This window comes from Equus quagga, chromosome 2 (genome assembly GCF_021613505.1).
Source record: "Equus quagga isolate Etosha38 chromosome 2, UCLA_HA_Equagga_1.0, whole genome shotgun sequence".
Lineage (NCBI taxonomy): Eukaryota > Metazoa > Chordata > Mammalia > Perissodactyla > Equidae > Equus > Equus quagga.
Genome location: NC_060268.1, coordinates 80,435,341 through 80,456,439, shown reverse-complemented (window position 1 = coordinate 80,456,439; position 21,099 = coordinate 80,435,341). Strand labels below are relative to the sequence as shown.

General features: G+C 43.5%; 1 protein-coding gene across 1 annotated transcript in view; it reads right to left on the bottom strand.

Annotated features, from left to right (window-relative positions):
• Nucleotides 1-21,099, bottom strand: part of ADAMTS17 (ADAM metallopeptidase with thrombospondin type 1 motif 17) — a gene marked incomplete at its 5' end in the record, with an annotated part of 338,230 nt that overhangs the window by 244,850 nt on the left and 72,281 nt on the right. Inside the window, 3 exons of the mRNA XM_046652771.1 lie at nt 3,067-3,110; nt 9,862-10,019; nt 10,764-10,847. Coding sequence (XP_046508727.1) covers nt 3,067-3,110; nt 9,862-10,019; nt 10,764-10,847 — 286 coding nt within the window. The remainder of the gene's footprint in view (nt 1-3,066; nt 3,111-9,861; nt 10,020-10,763; nt 10,848-21,099) is intronic.

Here is a 21,099-nt window from a genome sequence, read left to right as displayed (position 1 = left end):
CGGAATACAGATAAGTGGTTGCCAGGGGCCCAGGAAAGGGAGTGAGGGGGAGACTCTACAAGGGCAGCCAGAGGGAGTGGCCTGAAGGTGAGGGACCAGTTTTGCTCTTGACTGTCATGGTGGTTGGATGAATCTACGCACGTGATAAAATGTCACTGAACTATAGGTGAAAACACACAAAAATGAGTTCATGCAAAAACCAGTGAAACCTGAGTAAGATCTGTAGTCTAGTTCATTGCATTCTGCCAATCAATTTCCCAGTATTCGAAATACACTATAGTTACATAAGATGGTACCATTGGAGGAAGCTGGGTGATAGGTACAAGAGACTTCTCTGTACTATTTTGGCAACTTTCAGAGATTCTATAATAATTTCAAAATAAAAAGTAAGAAAAATACGGAAGTAAATTGGATGTTGAGACTGCTATAAGACTGCTATACCCCCAACTTTCGAAATTTTATGTTCATCAAATCATCCATTGTTCTTAGGGACTGACTTGATAATATGTACAAGTAAATTATGACATATTAAAACAAATGTGTACTAATAAAACACCACATAGGTTTTCTGCCTTTTGTTTTTGTTGTTTTTAAGGAGGGGATTCAGTTTCTTTGTAAACGCTGAAAATCACAGAGGTATTGGAAAGAGCATGCAACAGGGAAGCAGGAGCCGGGGCTAGTTCAGCCCTGAGCGAACCACTATGACAAAAAGAATCAGTACACCTGGTCCATGGCATCTAAAGACTTTCATGTTTAGAAAATGAGACATATCCACCCAGGAGGCCACACGAGGACATAAGATGTCCCCAAGAATATGTGGCTAAGTGTCAAATGAGTAATGTTATGTATTGAATTGTGCGCCCCCCCACCCCGGCCCAACCCGGATTCATAAGGTGAAGCCCTAGCCCCTCATGTGAATGTATTTGGAGACAGGGCCTTTAAAAAGCTAATTAAGGTTAACTGAGGTCATAAGAGTGCAGCCTAATCCAATATGACCGATGTACTTATAAGAAGAGATTAACACAGAGGGAAGACCACGTGAAGACACAGGGAGAAGACAGACATCTGCAAGCCAAAAGAGAGGGGCCTAGGGAGAAATCAATCCTACTGACATCTTGATCTTGGAATTCCAGCCTCCTGAACGGTGAGGAAATAAATGTCTATTGTCTAAGCCATCAGTCTGTGGTATTGTTATGGTAGCCCTAGCAGACTAATATAAGTTAAGATGTGGTTCAGAGAGGGAAAGAAGATAGAACTAGCTGCCTGCTCTTGAACAGAGGGCTTGAAATACAGTACATAATCACAACTAATGGAAGATATGAAAGTTATTTATTCAAAAGAAAAAAGTCAGCTTTAAATCATATGAAAAAAACCCCATGTGGTGAGATGCATATTGTTCAGAAACTCTAGAGTTCCTTCACCTGCATTCATTCTTCATTCCTTCATTCAACCAACCAACAGTGGTGACTGAGCCTCTCAAGCCCTGGGCCAGGTGCTGAAGGCTAGGATACACAGGTTAAAGCCAGAGCTGTCCTCTGCGTAGTGCAGTCTTTCAGGAAACACATGAAGGCAAGGGCAATGTGACGGGTCAGTGCCTCCCCAGCGGCAAGTGGAGGGCACAGGAGGAGCATAGAGCAGAGGCCCCTCCCAAGAAAAAGTACAGTGGCCATCAAAGCCAACTTGTGAACACTGCAAAAGAGCAGTGAGCCTTTGGGATAGCACATGCCTTGGCAGCTCTGTCAATAGACAGACACCAATACGTACTAGTCCTCTCCAGCCCCAACCAGGCTGAGATGTGTGTCAGCTATCCCTCCATGGAAGCCTATTTCACACTGCATTTGTCCAGTTATTCCATTGTGGAGACAGCCCCCAAATAATGAAGCACAGATTGGTTGATGGGTTGGTTGGTTTTTGATATCTAGCTCTCAGATTTGTTTATAGGATTGATGAAATATAATAAATAAAAAATCACTTTGTAAACTCTAAAATGTGACAGAAATGCTAGCTATCATTATACTAGATTTTGAAGTGCCTTATAATTCTCCTAGTTCAAAATGACCATTTTATGGATTATGAAGATTTACCCAAGGTTGCCCAACTAGTAAGGGGAGGAGCCAGAGCAAAGGCTCAGGATTACCCACTGCTAGGATTCCATGGAAGCACAGGATTTTAACATTTGAATTCCACAACATACGTATTTTTCAATCCTATACTATTTTGCTTCAATTTACCTATAATTCTAAGCACATTTAATTTAGAATTTTGCTCTTGGCAATGCAATATTTCAACCTTCCGGTGAATAAAGGTTTGTGCTATAGCAAACAAAACTGGAAACCCTCTTGGTGTTTCCTCTGTTAACCAAGCACCCTATTCCTACACTCAAAGAGGGGTTCCAATTTGAAACATATGAGAAGTCAAGAGCAAGCCAGATATAAGTGAGGATAGGAGAGAGAGGAAAATGGCAAGTGAAGGGCAAGGTGGGGAGAAGGAGAAGGTACAGGAGCGGGGTAAGGAGAGGAAGGAAAATGTGTTTTCCAGCACTGCACGTTGGCATCACCACTGTCTGAGCAGAAAGCAATGAACCTGGTGCCAAGGCTGGTGGAAGAGATAGTCTTACACACAATCATACTTCACTTCTCAGGACACTTGGTAAAGATCATCCACATGCACAAAAATAAACCAGTGAGCTTCTGTCTCACGACAATCGTGTAACTCAGAATGCTCCGCCTCCTCCATTGGTGACCAAGAGGCTCAGAGCCACATGTGCCCCCAACCATAGTAACTTTGGGGCAGCCTGGTGGCTCCTCCACTGGTTTAACTTTTCATATCTTCCTTATTAACCCATTGTCTAGATATGTCTTCTTACATAAAAAAGTTGAAAATTTTTCAGGGAAAAAAAAGTAAAATAAACTCAAAGACTCAATTTACAAAAAAAAAAGAGGCAACAGAAAATGTAGAGCTTGTAGAGCTGGACAGCTCCTCCAGACTGGAAGTGTTATCAAGAAGTCTCCAGATTATCAGAAGGTATATCAGTCCCTTAGATTATTATTCTAACTCTAAGCTTACCAACGGTATCGCAGGGTTCATCTTTGTGTACGCAGAAATCTGTCCTAAAAAAAAAAAAAAAAGACATAATCAGGGATATGCAGTACCCCCAAGAATAGGAGAAGGAAACACTGTCAATTAATCTTGATTAGTCACCCTGCCCACAGCAATGTTACTGCTTTAATGGTCATAGGTCATAGTGAAAAATAACAACTAGCAGCGTGTGCCAACAGGAACCCATCCACCACATTTCCAATGGGTAGGCCCAGTTGCTCCATACAAGACCCTCCTTTCACAGATAAACTATTCCATACATAACACTCAGTTGCTGGAAGGACTCCTTCCAACAGCGGGAAAAGTTTTGGAAAATGTTTGCCAAGCCATTTATCAAAAACAATTACTAGTCAAAATCATCAAACCATACTGACTTCCCCAAGCATCTCGGGCAGCAACTGGTTTTAGATACTAGAACAACTACGTATCACTTATACAAGAAGACAAAGAAAAGTTATCTCTACAAGTTAGACTCTTTAAAGCTCCCCAGGACCCCCAGGTGTGTGGCTATGGATAAACGAGACAGCAGAGATGCTTAATACCCGGTCCAGTCCCAGTTCTGTGGGTACACAGGTCTCCCTCTGGCCTCTTACGTGTAAAACAAGGAGTCTGGACCCTTATTTTCCAAAGCCAGAGCATTCCTATGCCTCCTTCCATAAGTTCCTACAGTCAGGAGATGACCAGAGTGCCAGCTGGGGCAGTGCCCTTCCTGGCACAGGGTAAGGAGAGTAGTGGCCTGGCCCAGATGTGGCAGCTCCTCTGAGGGCCCCAAGCTCATCGTCTCATAGAACCCTCAGGGGGCCAGCAGAAAGTACCCACTCACCTGCAGCTCTCTGAACACACTCAAGTGCAGCTTCAGGTTGAAAAGGCATATTCTGAAGCTACCTCCTCTAATTTAAAAAAAAATCTTCCGGGACAGATGAGGCCAGATAGATGAGGTTGGCACTAAGCAAAGTTGTGAAACTATGTGGCAGGTGCTACATGGGCCACACCTCCCTCCCCTTCCCTCTGTCAAAATCTGTTCTCAGGGAAGGGTCTGACCTGCCTCTCACACTAGGGACAATGATGAGAAGCTGAAAAAGGAAGCCTTAGGAATTGATTTTTCTGTCAAAGATGACCTTTTCGAAGACTAATTAACAGGAAGGAAGCAGCACTGACAGAGACGAAACCAAACAAAGAAAATCAGGGACATAAATATGCTCACTAGTCTGCTATGTATCTAATCCCAGTCCAACATTCTTGATCTGACACTCTTCCCATTTGAATGTTTTGGGCGAGACACACACACACACACATTGACACAAAGAGAGGGCTGGCCCATGACCTTGGTCCAGGGTTTTCCAGTGTGAGCATCTGAATATATTGAAAGCTTCATCCCTTTGCCTCGCCTGGGCAAAGGCAGAAAGCACGCATGGCCAGAAGCCCCACAGAAGAGAAGATGGTGCCACTCAGCAGGCGGAAGTGGCCGCCATCCCGGAGAAAGCCAGCACAGCCCTGTTGGCTGATGGGCGCTGTGCGTTCCCCCATCCATGGCCTCTCTGAAGGGACACAGGTGGGCTCAAATGATGGACCCTGTGGTGCCACATGTTGCTTCTCCTGAGGAAAAAGGAGGAGGTATGGTCAGCTCACGGAGGGCCAAGTTCAATGGGAGGCCCGGCTTAAAAAGGTCAGCCAAAATTTAAGTCTTCTCTCTTCTTCCTGTTCAAGGTCCTTTCTCAGAAAAGGAAAAGTAAGCTATCTGCCTGCAGGAGCAGCTTCATCTCCAGGTAATACAGCTCCCACTGCAAACTCACGCCAAACCCATACGTAGGGGCTGCAGGGCTGGTTTAGAGAAAGAAACAAACAAACAAGCAAAAAACAAAAACAGGGTCCAGAGGTAGCTCCCCAGTCTCTAAGTACATTCAGGTTCCACTGTTCGTTCCTCAAGAGAAGGAAGACTATGCAGATCTCTGTAACAGGGTGGCCTTCGTGGGTGTTTGACCCGCGCAGTCGCACATGCTCCTCACTTAGGAGCCCCCCACCACCCAACCTGGCTTAATGCTCTGCTATCACTGTCTTAAAATTCTTAAGTTTTTGAACATGGGAGTCCCACATTTTCACTCTCCACTGGGCCCCACAAGTTAACTTTGCTAGTACTGTGCATGACCTACAGCTGGGGTATAATAAATTCTGGCTCCTTTATTAAACGACTGACATATATTTCCAGACCACTTTCAATGTGCCCTGCAAGCTTACTGGTGGTTGTGACTCTCCCCAGTGTTTGTAGATCTGAAAAACTAACTTTATGGTCCTCAGATACTCACTGAGCTCTCACTATGAGCAAGGCCTGCAAGAGGCCCCCTTGGTCAGAAGGTCCAAGGGAAAGCAGTTCCTAGGGAGCTGGATGGAGTTACATGGGAGGGGAAGGTTGAGGGACAGCTGAAGGCATCCCCATAGTCCTGGCCAGTCCTGCATGTTTGTTCCGGTGTTTCCTGGGAGCGCAGACCTGGGTGTGGGGGGGCATCCCCCTTTCCTGGCTTTTGGGGGAGATGCAGAGCCAATAAAGCTTTGCCAGGTGTTGACAATGCCTGGAGACCAGTCCTCTGTATGGGCCCTATGTGGCCCCCAGACTCAGTCTACTCAAAGGTCCTTTTTAGCCCCAGACACAGCTACAGCTGCTGGAAATCCAGCTTCTGCCGCTTCTGGCTCAGCAGCCTCTGCTGGACCATGATGTCATGCTCACGTCTCCACAGCTGGCCATCTGTAGGGTTGGTGGGTGTCCAGGAGAATACACTTTCAGGCTCAGCCGCAGCCCACAAAGGAAAAAAAAAAGAAAAGAGAACAGACCCTTGCAGCAGCCAGTCCCGGTCCCAGGACCCAGGGACACAGGCCCCTAAACACTGCCTGGTCTGTGCAGCCTCTGATTAGACCCTCAGCTCAGATTACTCTGGGAGGAAAGGACTGCTTCTCGAGAGCAGCAGCTGTCTCACACCCAATTTCCGTGCAAAAACATCAGCCCATTATTAACCCAACCTAGGGAATTGCAGCTCTCCACCTCTAATTATTAAGCAATGCTTCTTGGCCAACTCAGCTTCCAGTCCTGACTCCAACGCTGCCTCCCTGTCCTTGTGGGAGGTCTTCAATTTAACATCTGTGAGAACCCAGAGGATGGGATGGCCACCGATTTGTTCAGCACAGCAGCTCCACAGCAGCAGGTGAGAGGAATCATGATTGCTCAGGTAGCTCATGAGCTGTCAACATGAAATGGAGAAAGAAAACACAGGCTCCTGGGCTGGCTGCAGGTACAGTCCAATCCAGGAGGCCTTTGCATCAGCTCTGGCTGCAGCTGAAGAAATCTTGCTTTTCCAGGCCGCCAGACATCCCCTCCCCAGCACCTGCACTCAGAACCACCCTCCTGCAATCAGGCACCACCCCCCATGTGCTTAGTTAAAAAAGAACACTTAAAATTTTTCATTGTGGTAAAATACACATAAAATCTACCATCTTAACCATTTTTCAGTGTACGGTTCAGCAGTGTTGAGTACATTCACGTTGCTGTACACCCAATCTCCAGAACTCTTCTCATCGTGCAAAACTGAAACTCCATATCCATTAAACAACGCCCCACTCCCTTCCCTCCTCAGCTCCTGGCAACCACCATTCTACTTTCTCTCTCTATGAATTTGAACACTCTAGGTACCTCATATGAGTAGAATCATACAGGATTTGTCGTTTTGTGACTGGCTTATTTCATTCAGCATAATGTCCCCAAGGTTCATCCATGTTTTAGTGTGTCAGAATTTCCTTCCTTTTTAAGGCTGAACAATATTCCACTGTATCTAGACACCACATTTTGTTTATCCATTCTTCCATCGATGGACACTTGAGTTTCCTCCACCTTCTAGCTATCATGAGTAATGCTTCTATGAAGATAGGTGTACAAAATATCTTTTCAAAACTCTGCTGTCACTTCTTTTGGGTATAGATCCAGAAGTGGATTAATTGGATCATATGGTAGTTTTATTTTTAATTTTTTGAGGAACTGCCATACTGTTTTCCACAGCAGATGCACCATTTTACATTCCCACCAACAGTGAACAAGGGTTCCAATGTCTCCACATCCTCGCCAACACTTGTTATTTTCTGTTTTTTTGTTTTTATAGTAGCCATCCTAATAGGTGTGAGATGTAAAAAAGAATATTTTTATGCATTTTATGCAGTGTAGTAAATAAGCTGTTAGGAGGCAGGAAAAGGAAAAAGAAAAGAATCCCTAATGGGCAGCATTCTCAGGCTGAGGGTCACTCATGTCTGCCGAAGGCATTTTGTAAAAGGGCTAATCCAGAAGTTTTGTCAACATGAATTTCAGTAACATTTATTGCCTCTGGAAAAAAAGGCTATTCGTTCCCTTACCAAAACCACTTTAAAAAGTGCTTTCTCCACCCAGACAAGGAAGGAAATAACTTATTATTTTTATTTTTAACAAAACACCAGAATTTATATATTTTATATAGTATTTATACAAAGCACTTTCAAAGTAGTGACCTTAGAAGTTTAGCTGCATATTCCAAAGATGATATTATTTAGAGCTCCTCTCTAGTAAAAGTCTTTAGACTTTATCTAATTATCATTTGGAAAATGAGTCACATTAATTTATAGTCACACATAGACACGGTTCCCAAGGACTCCTGCCTGCTCCCCAAATCAAATCTACCACAGTCCTCAGGGTGTTTTACAGAAAGACCTAGAGGTTCCAAAAGCCATTTCAAAGCGACTTGAACCATGGCGGCCTCTTGCCAGGGAGTGTGGGGGCCAAAGCTGCTGGGGGAGGCGGTACCTGGAGGTTCCCAGCACTCACTGAGATGGGCAAACCCAGATCCAAAGCAAGAACCAGGTCATGCTCGTCTCTTGTCCTTGGTGCCTGGTGGTGCACCAGCTGTATTGCAGGCAATCAGAATTACTGAATAGACCTCTTCTCAAAAGTCCCATTATACATATCACATCCTGTAGAAGCAGTAGATGTTCTCATCAGGGATCAGTGCGCTACAGAGCACATTTTAACCCTTTGGGGATGGCAACTGATGAATCATCGACAGGAGTGATGAGGCATCTGTTTGGTATTTGGCGGTGGCAATGTGCGTGTTCTGGGTTTTTCAAGAGGGGCAGGCTAGGGAGCTGCATTGCCTGACGCCTGAGGCTGAGGTCACAGAACTTCCCAAGCTACCTTTGGGATGTCAGTGGGCCAGGAGCTTGTAGTATGCAGCCCAAGAGATGCAATCAAGGAGGCTTTCTGGGCTCAAAACCAGTCTTAACTCTTCTTAGAAGGGCAGGCTGTCTCCAAGCTAACGACAAGGTAAACTGTCCCCTTTCACGACTTCACCTCTGAACTCGGAGAAAAAGAAAGCATGTAACTTGGCAAGTAGTTTCCCTAAATTAAAAAAAAAAATTCCTTAAAATTCCAAGTTGATATATTCACAGCCACTCTAATAAAATTTTGGTATTTTAATCTAATGGATTCAATTATCATGAAACATTTCTGCATGTTTTCTAATGGGGGATTTTCGTATGAACACATAACACATTCTATTTATATTACTGAAGCAAAGCAACCAAAGAAAATCAGCTTTTCTCAGAGAGGTGTGGGACACAGGGAAAAAATGAAATTGCCACATCTATACGTGTTGTGGATTGAATTGTGTCCCCCCCAAAAAAAGTCCAAGTCCTAAGCCCTGTACCTGTGAATGTGATCTTATTTAGGAAGAGGGTCACTGCAGATGCAATCAAGTTAAGATGAGGTCACACTGGATTAAGCTGGGCCCCAATTTGGACACAGGGAGAATAATATGTGACAATGGAGGAGAGATCAGAGCGATGCATCTACAAGACAAGGGATGCGGAGAATTTTCAGGGAACCACCAGAAGTTAGGGAGGAGGAAGGAAGCACCCTCCCCTCAAGCTTTCAGAGAGAGCATAGCCCTGCCCACACCTTGATTTCAGACTTTCGGCCTCCAAACCTGTGAGAGAACAAATTTCTGTCATTTTAAGCCACTTAGTTCATGGTAATTTGTTACTGCAGCCCTAGAAGACTAAAATAACATTGCTGCTGCCTGATGGAAGACTGCCTTTGGTTTCTATTGTCCAGGGCTGGGCCCCTGGTTCCCCTCTCAAGCTGGAAGAGGAAATCCAGCTGTAATCTAGAAAGAAGCTTAGCTCTGTGCTTCAAATAGAGCCTCCATGTGAATTCCACGGGCATCTCTGCCCAGTGCTGTCGTCCCAGAGTGCCCCAGGGATGGGGCTGTGCACGTCACACACGACATGCCTTGTGTAGACTTCCTCTCATAGAAAACCCGGGGTATCTACTCTCCCTCAGGAGTGTGCTTCTGCCAGTCTGGAAGCAGCCTCAAACACAGGCTAGCTCTTTCCCAGTGAGCATTCTATTTTCAGGGGAGAAGTAGTACATGAATTTTCCTGGAAGTTTGAAGACTCTTGGGTAACCAGGATTGCAGTACTTTTATATTAACAATAACAACAATAATGGCTAATACTTATTGTGTCCTTTGGGCCAGGCACTATGAAAAGTGCTTCTCATGCTCATTTAATCCTCACACCTCGGAGGTAGGTACTATCATTTATCCCCATTTTACTGATGAGGAAACCAAGGCTCAGACAGGCAACCCAAGGTCTGACGTCCAAGCCTGAATTTCTAGCAAATTGCCCTCTTTCTTCTCCAATGGGAAATGTCTTTTCCCTATCACGTTTTCAGCTACAGGCCAAACCCTGCTTTACCTGGTCACAAATACAGCAGCATCCACCGGGGGCGTATCGTCCTTCCCTCCTGGAACCTGATTGTTGCCGAGGTACCGGGCACCTCCATATTCCTCATTCTGCCAGTGACAGAAGCTCTCCAGGGACCGCTCGCCATGATGCCCAATGGACAACTTGGCCTAAAAGAAATCAGGGCGCAGTTAAAGCAAACACCCAGGGAAGCCAGAGCTTATGTTCAGACTACAATGTGGACCCTAAGGTGGAGACAGCTGCTCAAAGGGATATCATTCACTGATGTGCTTCCCCGCAACACAAACTTAGTGCTGGTAGATGGATGCAGAGACTCAGAGAAAGGCCATCAGGGACCTTATTTGTAAGTTCAAATGAAGACTACGTTATTAAAGAAAAGCATTCTTCTTTCTGGCAACTGAACAGTGTACCCAACCAAGCATCGGTCCCTCATTCTCACATTCACTGCTTGACTCTGCAGGTAACATTGTCTTGTGGGAATGCACTCAATCAAAAGACCAGAAAATGATGCTACAGTGAATCCAAATCTGGCCTGAAGCTCAGGTATAGCTCCAGAAGGGTAGCCATGGGTCCGAAGATCTTACCATCAAGTCTTTGCACATACGTGAGACATGCCAGTACTGAAGGAGGGATGCACATGGGCCCATTGCTCAGGGTTCCCTTGAGATTCTGAGCAGATTATATGCACACCAAACTTTCAGTAATGGTACCTTCCCTCCTCTCCCCCAACATCCTGGCACCTGGCCCAGGGCACACTGTTGCCATCTGCAAAGCCAGGGAGCACAGATAAGACAGACAACCACCTGGACACCTCCTCAGCACTCAACAGCAACTAGGAAGCTAAGACCAGTTACGTCCTCTATGTGCTCTGAAGGGTGCCAATGAGGACTTACAGGACGTTGTCGTAGCAGGACCAGCTTGGTAACTTGAATGTTAACTTTAATTCCAAGACTTTGGTGCTGAAACATATTGTATACCTATCAAGAAAGAAAAAAGAAATAGATAAAGACGTAAATATAAAAATTTTTAAAAGTACATTGGTATCCTGGATGGGATCCTAGAGCAAAGAAAAGATATTAGGTAAAAACTAAGGACATCTGAATAAACTATGGACTTTAGTTATTTGATATTGGTCCATTAGTTATAACAAGCATACCATACTAAGGTAAGATGTCAGTAATGGAAGAAACTGTATATGTGAATTCTCTGTACTACCTGTTCTAAAATAAAATATAAATGAATACAAATTTATAAGTAAATCATAAATATAAATTCTATTCATTAAAAATATTAATTAAAAATTAATATTAAAAAACAGCTTATGCTCTTCCAGTACCCAAAAAAATCTAAAGGAGGAATAATTATGTGAAATTCAAATTACAGTGTTCATAGATAAAGTCTTATTGGCACAAAAAATCACACATATGTGAGAAATATAACCCAGATTTTATTTAAAAGGCCTTTTCAGACCAAAAAACTCCCATAAATATGAATTCCCCAAAAGAAACATGCATAAGATAGAAAACTCTCGAATCACACACACATGTATGCATGCATACATATACATACACATAAAGCTAAGCTGGAATCAGTTGTTTTAAAAAAAGGTATAAGACAGGAGGTTCTGAAAAAAAGGAACGGATGGTAAATGATTCTGGCAGAAACCTCAAACCTTTCATTCTGGGCTTTTACACAGGAGACTGAAGGGGATTTTTCTGAAGGGGAGGGAGGGGGTCAGTGCCTGTGGCCATCTGCCACAGTCCGTATCATGTGCGTCAGTCTGTATCATCTCTAACAGTCATCATAATCTGTTAAGGTTGGTATCTCCACTGCCCTGGGCTCATCGAAATAAAGCCACCTGTTCAAGACCCACGGCCAGTAATAATGATGACCCCATTTCAAATCTAGCCTTGTCCAGTCAAAAACACCATTTTCTTTCTTTAGTCCGTTAAGTCCTCATTCTAACCAAAGTTTGTCATTGAGATAAAAAGTTAAAGCAACAGAAAAGGCTATGTCTCTCTCAGTTTTGCACCTCTCGTTGGAGGAACTTAATTATAAGGATCTCAATATCAAGAAACCAAAGGAAAGCGTTTTGAGGGGAAGAAAGAGAAAACCTCAAATAAGGCAGAGGAATCAAAGTTGATGCAGATGGAAAAAAAGCCCACTGGATTTGAGGACCCTCAAGTCATTATAACCCGCCCGATCTCCTTTTCCATAATATGGAGAAAGCAGGAGGCAGGGAGGTACGTTGGGGAAGCTGATGAAGGTGGTAGAGTAAGATATAGAGCAACAAGGATGAGAACCTTTTGAATATTCTTTTATTTTTATTGAGGCAATACTTTTATACGTTTCATTATGTCCCGGTTTTTTGTTTGTTTTTTCCAGTTTTATTGAGATATAACTGACATATAACATTGTGTTAGTTTGAGGTGTACAACATGATGTTTTGAGACAGATAGATCCCAAAATGTTTACCACAATAGGTCTAGTTCACATCCTCACATAGTTGCAGTTTTTTTTCTTGTGATAAGAACTTTTCAGATCTACTCTCTTAACTTTCAAATATATGATACAGTATTGCTAACTATAGTCATCATGCTATACATTACATCCCCAGGACTTATCTTATAACTGGAAGTTTGTACCTTTTGACTGACCCCCACTTTCACTCATTTCCCTACTTCCCGCCTCTGGTAACCACCAGTCTGTTCTCTGTATCCATGAGTTCTGTTTTTTAGATGCCACACATAAACGAGATCATACAGTATCTATTTTTCTCTGTCTGACTTATTTCACTTGGTTTTGAATATTCTACTTGTTTTTTTCTGATAGACATAATCTAGAGGGAGGATTTTCCAGTGGGAACATTAAAACTTTTCCCAGTTGGTGCTGTGTTCACCCGTACACCAGCAGCAACATAAAGCAACAACCACAGCAGAGGGCACAGCCACGGTTAATTCAGGCCACGTGAAGCTGGACACCGTGTCTGGCACACAAGCGTCAGAAGCCAGGCACGCACAGTGTGTGAGCATCTGTGCGACAAAGGAATTAACTGTGTCATTGCTTGCATTTCACTCTTTAAAAACCATTATTAAAGCAAAACAAAATCTTTATGTAATGGAATATTCTTTCCCACGAGGAAAACCGGAACACATTCAGTTGTTCTGTTCTCACTTTTTCTTCCCCCAATTTTTTCCCTCAAGAACAAAACAGCAGTCTTGTTTTTTGTTTTTTTAACACTAGACCATCCATAGGCCAATTCTGAAGTCATGTCTTAATTATCTATCCCCAAACCTGGGTGAAGAAGGGGAAAGCACATAATTTTTTCCTTGTTTTGATATTTTGAGAACCACCCAATGGCTATAATTCAAATTTTTCCAGAAATATTCAGCATTAGGATTGGACCCAAACTGGAAAACCTCAATTCAAAACATGAGAATTAGGAAGAACGAAAACTTGAAGTTGGGAGGGAGAAAATTCAAGTCGCACAGGGTTTCATGGTGCAACCTACACATTGCCTGTAATGTTGACACCAGCCAAAGACATTAAAAAATATTGTAAGTTTAAAGAAGTAACATAGTTAAGCAATTCTCAGTGGCATTCTGACATGCCACATCAAAGAAGCATAAGGAAGCTGCATGGAATGATGAAGTTTCAGGATGAACAAAAGTACAGGAAAAAACTCCCCTGCCAGAATCTCCCATTTTCTCCTCACTGGGCTGATGACACTTTCACGCATTTCATACACCACTACCCCAAAGGCTCAGTCATTTCCCTTGGAGCAAATGCACAAAAAAAGACGTGAGATGGAGGGGGAGCAGAAGCTTCATGCTCCAGGGGCTAGGAAGGAGGGGAAGATGGGGAGTTGTTTAATGTGTATAGTTTTAGTTTTGCAAGATGACAAAGTTCTAAAGATTGATGGCACAACAACGTGAATATACTTAACGATACTGAAACGTACACTTATAAATGACTAAGATGGTAAATTTTGTTTTGCGTATGTTACCAAAATAAAAATTTTAAAATTAACACACAAAAAAAGCTTCATGCTCTCAACAACGTTCTCTGGTAAGCTTGTAGGAAGGCATGGACCCTGATGTGTAACTGGGAAAGCAGGTATGGGAGCCTGACCATGGCTACAATGCCTTGTCACCTGATGTGAGCTGTACCATGCTCCCAGAAAGTTCCACAGGGAGCAAGGCAGGGCAGACATAGAGGACCTCCCTCAAGGCCCAGCGCCAAGCCAGGCCAGCCAGATGAAAATCCGACAACAGCCATAAAACACAAAGCCGCAGGCCTTAAAGACATGTAGCAAAGTCTCCCCACCTTTTTTTCCCATGGAAATTCACACTCAGGAGAAGTCTCGAGGTGGCAGCCATCTGATGCTTAGGGAGACACCTGGCTGGGCAGGGGACAGCACAGCCAACTGTCTGGAAATTCTGTCTCCGGCATCCAGCTCTGGCTGTGTCCTGGCAAATGTTCAGAGCCCTAGCTACTTTGTCACATTTCCTTGGCAGCCTAGGGGCCAAGCTGAGTGGACGCTCTATCAGCAGCACACTGTGGCTGTCCTGGCTGGGTGACCTGGGGACACGGTCAGAGAGGAGTAGAGAGGAACCAGAGAAGGAGCAGGTGATGGGGGCACATGGGGAAGAGCTGTTCACAACGCCAAGCAGGGTTTTCACAGAAGCACCACCTACCTACGTGACTCAAGGCCTCCCCAGGACAGACCAGGACTGCAGATGACACTCGCGCAGCACATACAGTGCCATTCAGACTCCCACACAGCAGGGGGCGATGTTCTCTAGCACAGTGCCACTCAGAGGGGTCCCTGAAGCAGCAGCACCAATATCGCTTGGGCACTTGTTGGAAATGGACATTCTGGAGCCCAGCTCAGACCCACTGAATCAGAGACCCTGCAGGTGGATCCGGCCATCTGCATTTAACAAGCCCCCAGCAGTTTCCCGCTGATGGCTGCCCAGTATGAGAACCAAGGAGTGCTCTAACACCTTGCCAGTGTCTCTGGTCACCAGAGAGAGGCTTGCTGTCTGTTTCGAATGATAATTGAGTAAAATTAACGTCATGTTTCCTCCAAGCAGAACTTGCCTGGAACGTCCCAGGTTTTCATTCCACTCCATGGTTGTTAAGGAAGCTAAAAACAACCAAAGCTCTGTCAAGTGGCCCCATTTTCCAATTTGGCTGCTCAAACCCAGGGTTTCTAGTGTCAGCACCACCTGTTTCCGTCTGCAATTTGTTCTTTAAAAGATTCCTGCTCTTGTGTCACCACCACCCCCAAACAAAGGAAAATCAAGTTATGTAGGTAAAAAGGCACGACAGCACATTTTGAAAAACAAGAGCCGAATCCAGAGCACCCCCTGCGGCTCGCCTCCTGCTGGAAGACCTGGCCTGGCGGAGGCTTTTCTGTCCGCGTGTATGTGTGCAGGTCAGCAGTGTGCCAGGGACACAGAGCCCGGAGCTGGATTCCATTTCCCTGGACAAGAGCCAGGCAGAAGGATCTTATATAGCACAAATCAGTACAGGCCACTCTTCTGCTTAAACCTTGCAGCAGCTTCCTGTTGCACATGCAGCTAAGCCCACCCTCCATGCGCTGGCATACCAGCCCGCAGGGCCCACCCTCCGTGCCTAGCGTACCAGCCCGCAGGGCCCACCCTCCGTGCCTAGCGTACCAGCCCGCAGGGCCCACCCTCCGTGCCTAGCATACCAGCCCGCAGGGCCCACCCTCCATGCCTAGCGTACCACCCTGCAGGGCCCACCCTCCATGCCTAGTGTACCAGCCTGCGAGGCTGGCTGGCTGGTGCACCTCTCATCACACCCCCACCCTCCCCATCACCCACCAGGATCAGCCTCTTTCTGTGCCTCTCCCAAACACCAGACTGACCCCCAGTGGCTGGCTCCTTAATGCCTTCCCTTCTAAGTGGAAGGTCACTCCTCACAGAGGTGTCCCGGGACGCCTCAGTCATTTGCTATCACCTGGATTTTTGCATAGCAGTTTATAAAATCTGCACACAAATCTTACTGATTTGTGTGTTGAGCACTGTCAGTCAGTCCCACTGCATGAGCTCCACAAGGATGAGACCTGTCACGGTGGTCCCTACTCTATCCGCAGGCCCTAGAAGAGTTCCTGGCACACGTCAGGGGCCCAGTCAATACAGTTGACTGGAATCAGTGAGTGAACCTCTTTCTAATTTTTATTTTTAATTGCAGTAAAATACAAATAACAAAATTTACCATCTTAACCATTTTTAAGTATGCAGTTCAGTAGTGTTAAATGCCTTCACATTATTGTGCTCACATCCATGGAACCCTTTTCATCTTGCAAAACTGTACCTGTAGTCATTACACAACTTATTCTCTCCTCCCTGCAGAGCCTGGCAGCCACCACTCTCCTTTCTGTCTCTCTGAACTCGACTACTCTAGGCACCTCTTATAAGTGGAATCATAAGTACTTGTCTTTTTGTGACTGGTTTATTCCACTTAGCAGAATGTTCTCAAGGTAATCCATGTTGGAACATGTGTCAGAATTTCTTTCCTTTTTAAGGCTGAATAATATTCCATTGTGTGTGTGTACACATATACATACCCCATTTTGTGTATCTGTTCATCTTTCAATGGACACTTGAGTTGCCTCCTCCTCTGGCTGTTGTGAATAATGCTGTCATGAACACGGATGTATACATATCTCTTAGAGACCCTGCTCTCAATTCATTTGTGTCTACACCCAAGAGTGGAATTATAGGATCACACGTCATGTGAGCGAACCACTTATACTCTAGCCTGTACAGTGGCTAGACACTTTGCTGGGATTCTTTTTCTTTCTTAGCTAAACAGCATCTATTGCTGTTTTCACTGGGGAAAATTCCCCCACAGGGTGAGCTCTGAAAAAAGGCAGGGACCCTCTTCCCACTATAGAAATCGAAGGAGGTACCAGCCTCATTCTGGCCTGCCACAGCAGCCCTGGAGCAGGCCAGTTCCTAGGCACCCACCTAGGGCCCTGATGCCTGAAGGAGAGGCAGGGTAGTGGGGAGATGTTCCCAGGATACAGAAGCGGCAGGAGGTCCAGCAGTGCAAGATGAGCCCACACTCCTGGCCATACCTTGGACTTGCTCTCTTCTGCTGCCTGGCCTCCCAAAGGCCTCTGCCCCGAACACTCCCCCAAATTCTGAGCCTGGTAACCCAGCCTTCCTTTTAATTCCACATACACCTCCAAAAATATGATTCCTTTTCTACTTCAGTTAGCCCAGATTCAGTCTCTAATCAAAACCCCTGACTGATGCAAGAACCAAGCTCACTGCTCCATGGTTTACAAAACTCCTTTCGTCCCTGTTTGAAAATGGGACCACTCGGCATGATGCTAGAGTTTTTTGGTACCTCTTCCTTGCTTTGCAAGTCCTCAAAAACGACCAAAACATTTCTGCTCTCACAGCAGCCATTTCTTCACCAACTCTGAAGTCTAATGGAACAGGGCTCAGAAGTGAAGCCAATCATAGCAGCCAGCTGTTCTCTCAGTACAGTTCTTTCTCATCATGCTTGTTTTATCTTCTGCATCTTGATACATCCTCCTTGAAGGACAAGATGTGAGCTGAGAGGGGCTGAAGGAGACCACCCATAGCACAGGGGGCTGTGTGGGAGGTGTAAATATGTAATTACATTTATGTAGAAACACTTTCTATCAGAGTTTAGGACACCACATCTGTGTGAGATGCTTGGAATACAAAGGCTTTTCAGAAGTAAGTTAATCAAGGAATTCTAAAAAGAAAGCCAGTGTTTACACGACTTCAGCACTAAATCCATTGCAAAAGATGTTGGTAGATGGCATTAGTCACTCATTTACGAGTTCACAGATTCCACGAATATTTTTCAATCATCTCCTGCACATGTAACAGGCACTGGGTAAATAATGGTGAAGGTGTACACATAGTCCTACCTTGATGAATTTACGGATGGTGAAAAGACAGCTAATAAGTGGAATGGGTTTTTTTAATTGTGTTAAATATGCATAATACGAAATTTATCATTTTTCACATTTTTAATTGTACACTTTAGAGGCATTACATTGTTGTGCAGCCATCACCACCACCCAGCTTTAGAACTTTTTCATCTTCCCTAATTGAAACTCTGCACCCATTAAACACTAACTGTCCATTCCTTCCTCCCTCCAGCCTCTGCAAACCACCATTCCACTTTCCATCTCTGTCAATCTGACTACTCCATGCAACTCATACAAATAGCATCACACAGTATTCATATAGTATTTGTACTTTCGTGACAAATGTCCTCAAGGTTCATCTGTCTTATAGCACGTGTCAGAATTTCCTTCCTTTTTAAGGCTGAATAATATTCTCCTGTATGGAAAGAGCATATTCTGCATACCCATTCATCTTTCGATAGGCACTTCGGTTGTTTCCTCCTTTCGGCTATTATGGATGACGCTCCTATGAACATGTGTGTACAAATATCTGTTCACAACACTGCTTTCACTTCTTTGGGATATATAGCCGGAATTACTGTGGAATTACCGGATCATATGATAATCCTATTTTCACTTTTTGAAGAACCACCACACTGTTTTCCATAGGAACTGCACCATTTTACAGTCCCAACAACAGTGCACAAAGGTTCCCATTTCTCCCCATCCTCACCAACACTTGTTATTTTACTTTTTTTAAAAAAAAATAGTATCCTAATGAGAGTGAAGCGGTAGCTCATTTTGGTTTGGATTTGCATTTCCCTAATGATTAGTGATGCTGAACATCTTTTCTTGTGTTTATTGGCCACTGGCATATCTTCTTTGGAGAAATGTGTATTCAAGTCCTTTGTCCATTTTTGTTTTTTGTTGTTGAATTTTAGAAGTTCTATATATATTTTGGATATTATCGGATATGTAATTTGCAAATATTTTCTCCCATTCTGTGAGTTGCCTTTTCACTCTCTTGATAGTGTCCTTTGATGCACAAAAGTTTTTACATTTAATGAAGTCAACTTTGTCTATTTTTTCTTTTGCTACCTATGCCTTTGGTACAACTTATACCCAAGAAACCATTGCCAAATCCAATGAAGCTTTTCCCATATGTTTTCTTATAAAAATTTTATAGTTTCAGCTCTTATGTTCAGGTCTTTGATCCATTTTGAGTTAGTTTTTTTAATATACTGTTAGGAAAGGGTAAAACTTCATTCTTTCGCATGTGGATATCCAGTTTTCCCAGCACCATTTGTTGAAAAGACTGTCACTTCTCCATTGAATCGTCTTGGCACCTTTGTTGAAAATCATTTGACCATATATGTCAGGGTTTATTTATGGGGTCTCTTCTATTCCATTGGTCTGTATGTTTGTCTTTATGCTAGTACGACAGTATTTTGATTACTATAGCTTTGCAGTATATTTTTAAATCAGGAAGTGTGAGCCCTCCAACTTTGCTTTTCTTTTTCAAGATTCTTTTGGCTATTCAGGGTCTTTTGAGATTCCATACCAATTTTAGGATGGATTTCTCTATTTCTGCAAGGAAAAACATTAGGATATTGCTAGAGGTTGCACTGAATTTATAGATTGCTTTGGGTAGTACTAACATCTTAATAATAAGTCTTATAATCCATGAACATGAGTGTCTTTCCATTTATTTAGAGCTTCTTTAATTTCTTTCACCAATGTTTTGTAGTTTTTAGTGTACAAGTCTTTGACCTCCTTGATTAAGTTAATCCCTAATTATTTTATTCTTTTGGATGCTATTGTACATGGATTGGTCTTCTTAATTTCCTTTTTGGATTGTTCATTGTTAGGTACAGTAGTCCCCCCTTAACTAGTAGGGATATGTTCCAAGACCCCCAGTGGATGCCAGAAACTGCAGATAGTACTGAACCGTTATATATGCTATGTTTTTCTCCACACACACATACCTATGATAAAGTTTGATTTATAAATTAGGCACAGTAAGAGATTAACAATAATAAAACAGAAAAATTATAATATAATGTAATAAAAAATACACGAATGTGGTCTCTCTCTCAAAATATCTTACTGTACTGGTACTGTATTTTCAGACTGGTTGACTGTGAGCACCTGATACCACAGAAAGCAAAACTGTGGATAAGGGGGGACTACTGTATAGAAACACAGCTGATTTGTGTGTTGGTTTATATTCTACTACTCTGCTGAATTATGTTATTTGTTCTAAGATTTTTTTTATGGAATTTTAAGGTTTTCTACATATAAGCTCATGTCGTCTGTGAACAGATAATTTACTTCTTCCTTTCCTATTTGGATGCCTTTTCTTTTTCTTGCCTAATTGCTCTAGCTAGGACTTCCACTACTATGCTCAATAGAAGTAGTGAAAGCAGGCATCCTTGCCTTGTGCCTGATGGTAGAGGAGAAGCGTTCAGTCTTTCACCATTGAGTATTATGTTTGCTATGGGTTTTTCATATATAGCTTTCAGGATATCAAGGTAGTTTCCTTCTATTCCTAGTTTGAGTGTTTTTTATCATGAAAATCTGTTGAATTTTATCAAATGTTTTTTCTGCATCAATTGAGATGATCATGTGGTTTTTTTCTTCATCTGGTTAATATGGTGTATTACATTGAGTTTTATATGTTGACCCATCCTTGCATTTCAGGAATAAATCCCTTTTTTTTTTTTTTTGAGGAACATTAGCCCTGAGATAACTGCTGCCAATCCTCCTCTTTTTGCTGAGAAGGACTGGCCCTGAGCTAACATCCATGCCCATCTTCCTCTACTTTACATGTAGGACGCCTACCACAGCATGCCTTGCCAAGCAGTGCCATGTCCACACCCAGGATCCAAACCAGAGAAACCCGGGCTGCTGAAGTGGAACGTGTGCACTTAACCGCTGCACCACCAGGCCAGCCCTAAATCTCATTTTATCATGATGTATAATCTGATTTTTGTTTGCTAGCATTTTATGAGGATTTTTGCAATAATATTCATAAGGGAGACTTTTCTTATTCATAAGGAACTGTAGTTTTCTTTTCTTGTAGTGTCTTTATCTGGCTTTGGTATAAGGGAAATGCTGGTCTCATAGAAAGAGTTAGGCAGTGTTCTCTCCTCTTCAGTTTCCTGGAAGAGTTTGAGGAGGATTGGTTAGTTAGAGTTCCTTTAAATGTTTGATAATATTCACCAGTGAAGCTGTCAGGTCCAGGGCTTTTCTTTGTCAGGAGACTTTTGATTACTGACTCAATCTCCTTACTAGTTATGAGTCTG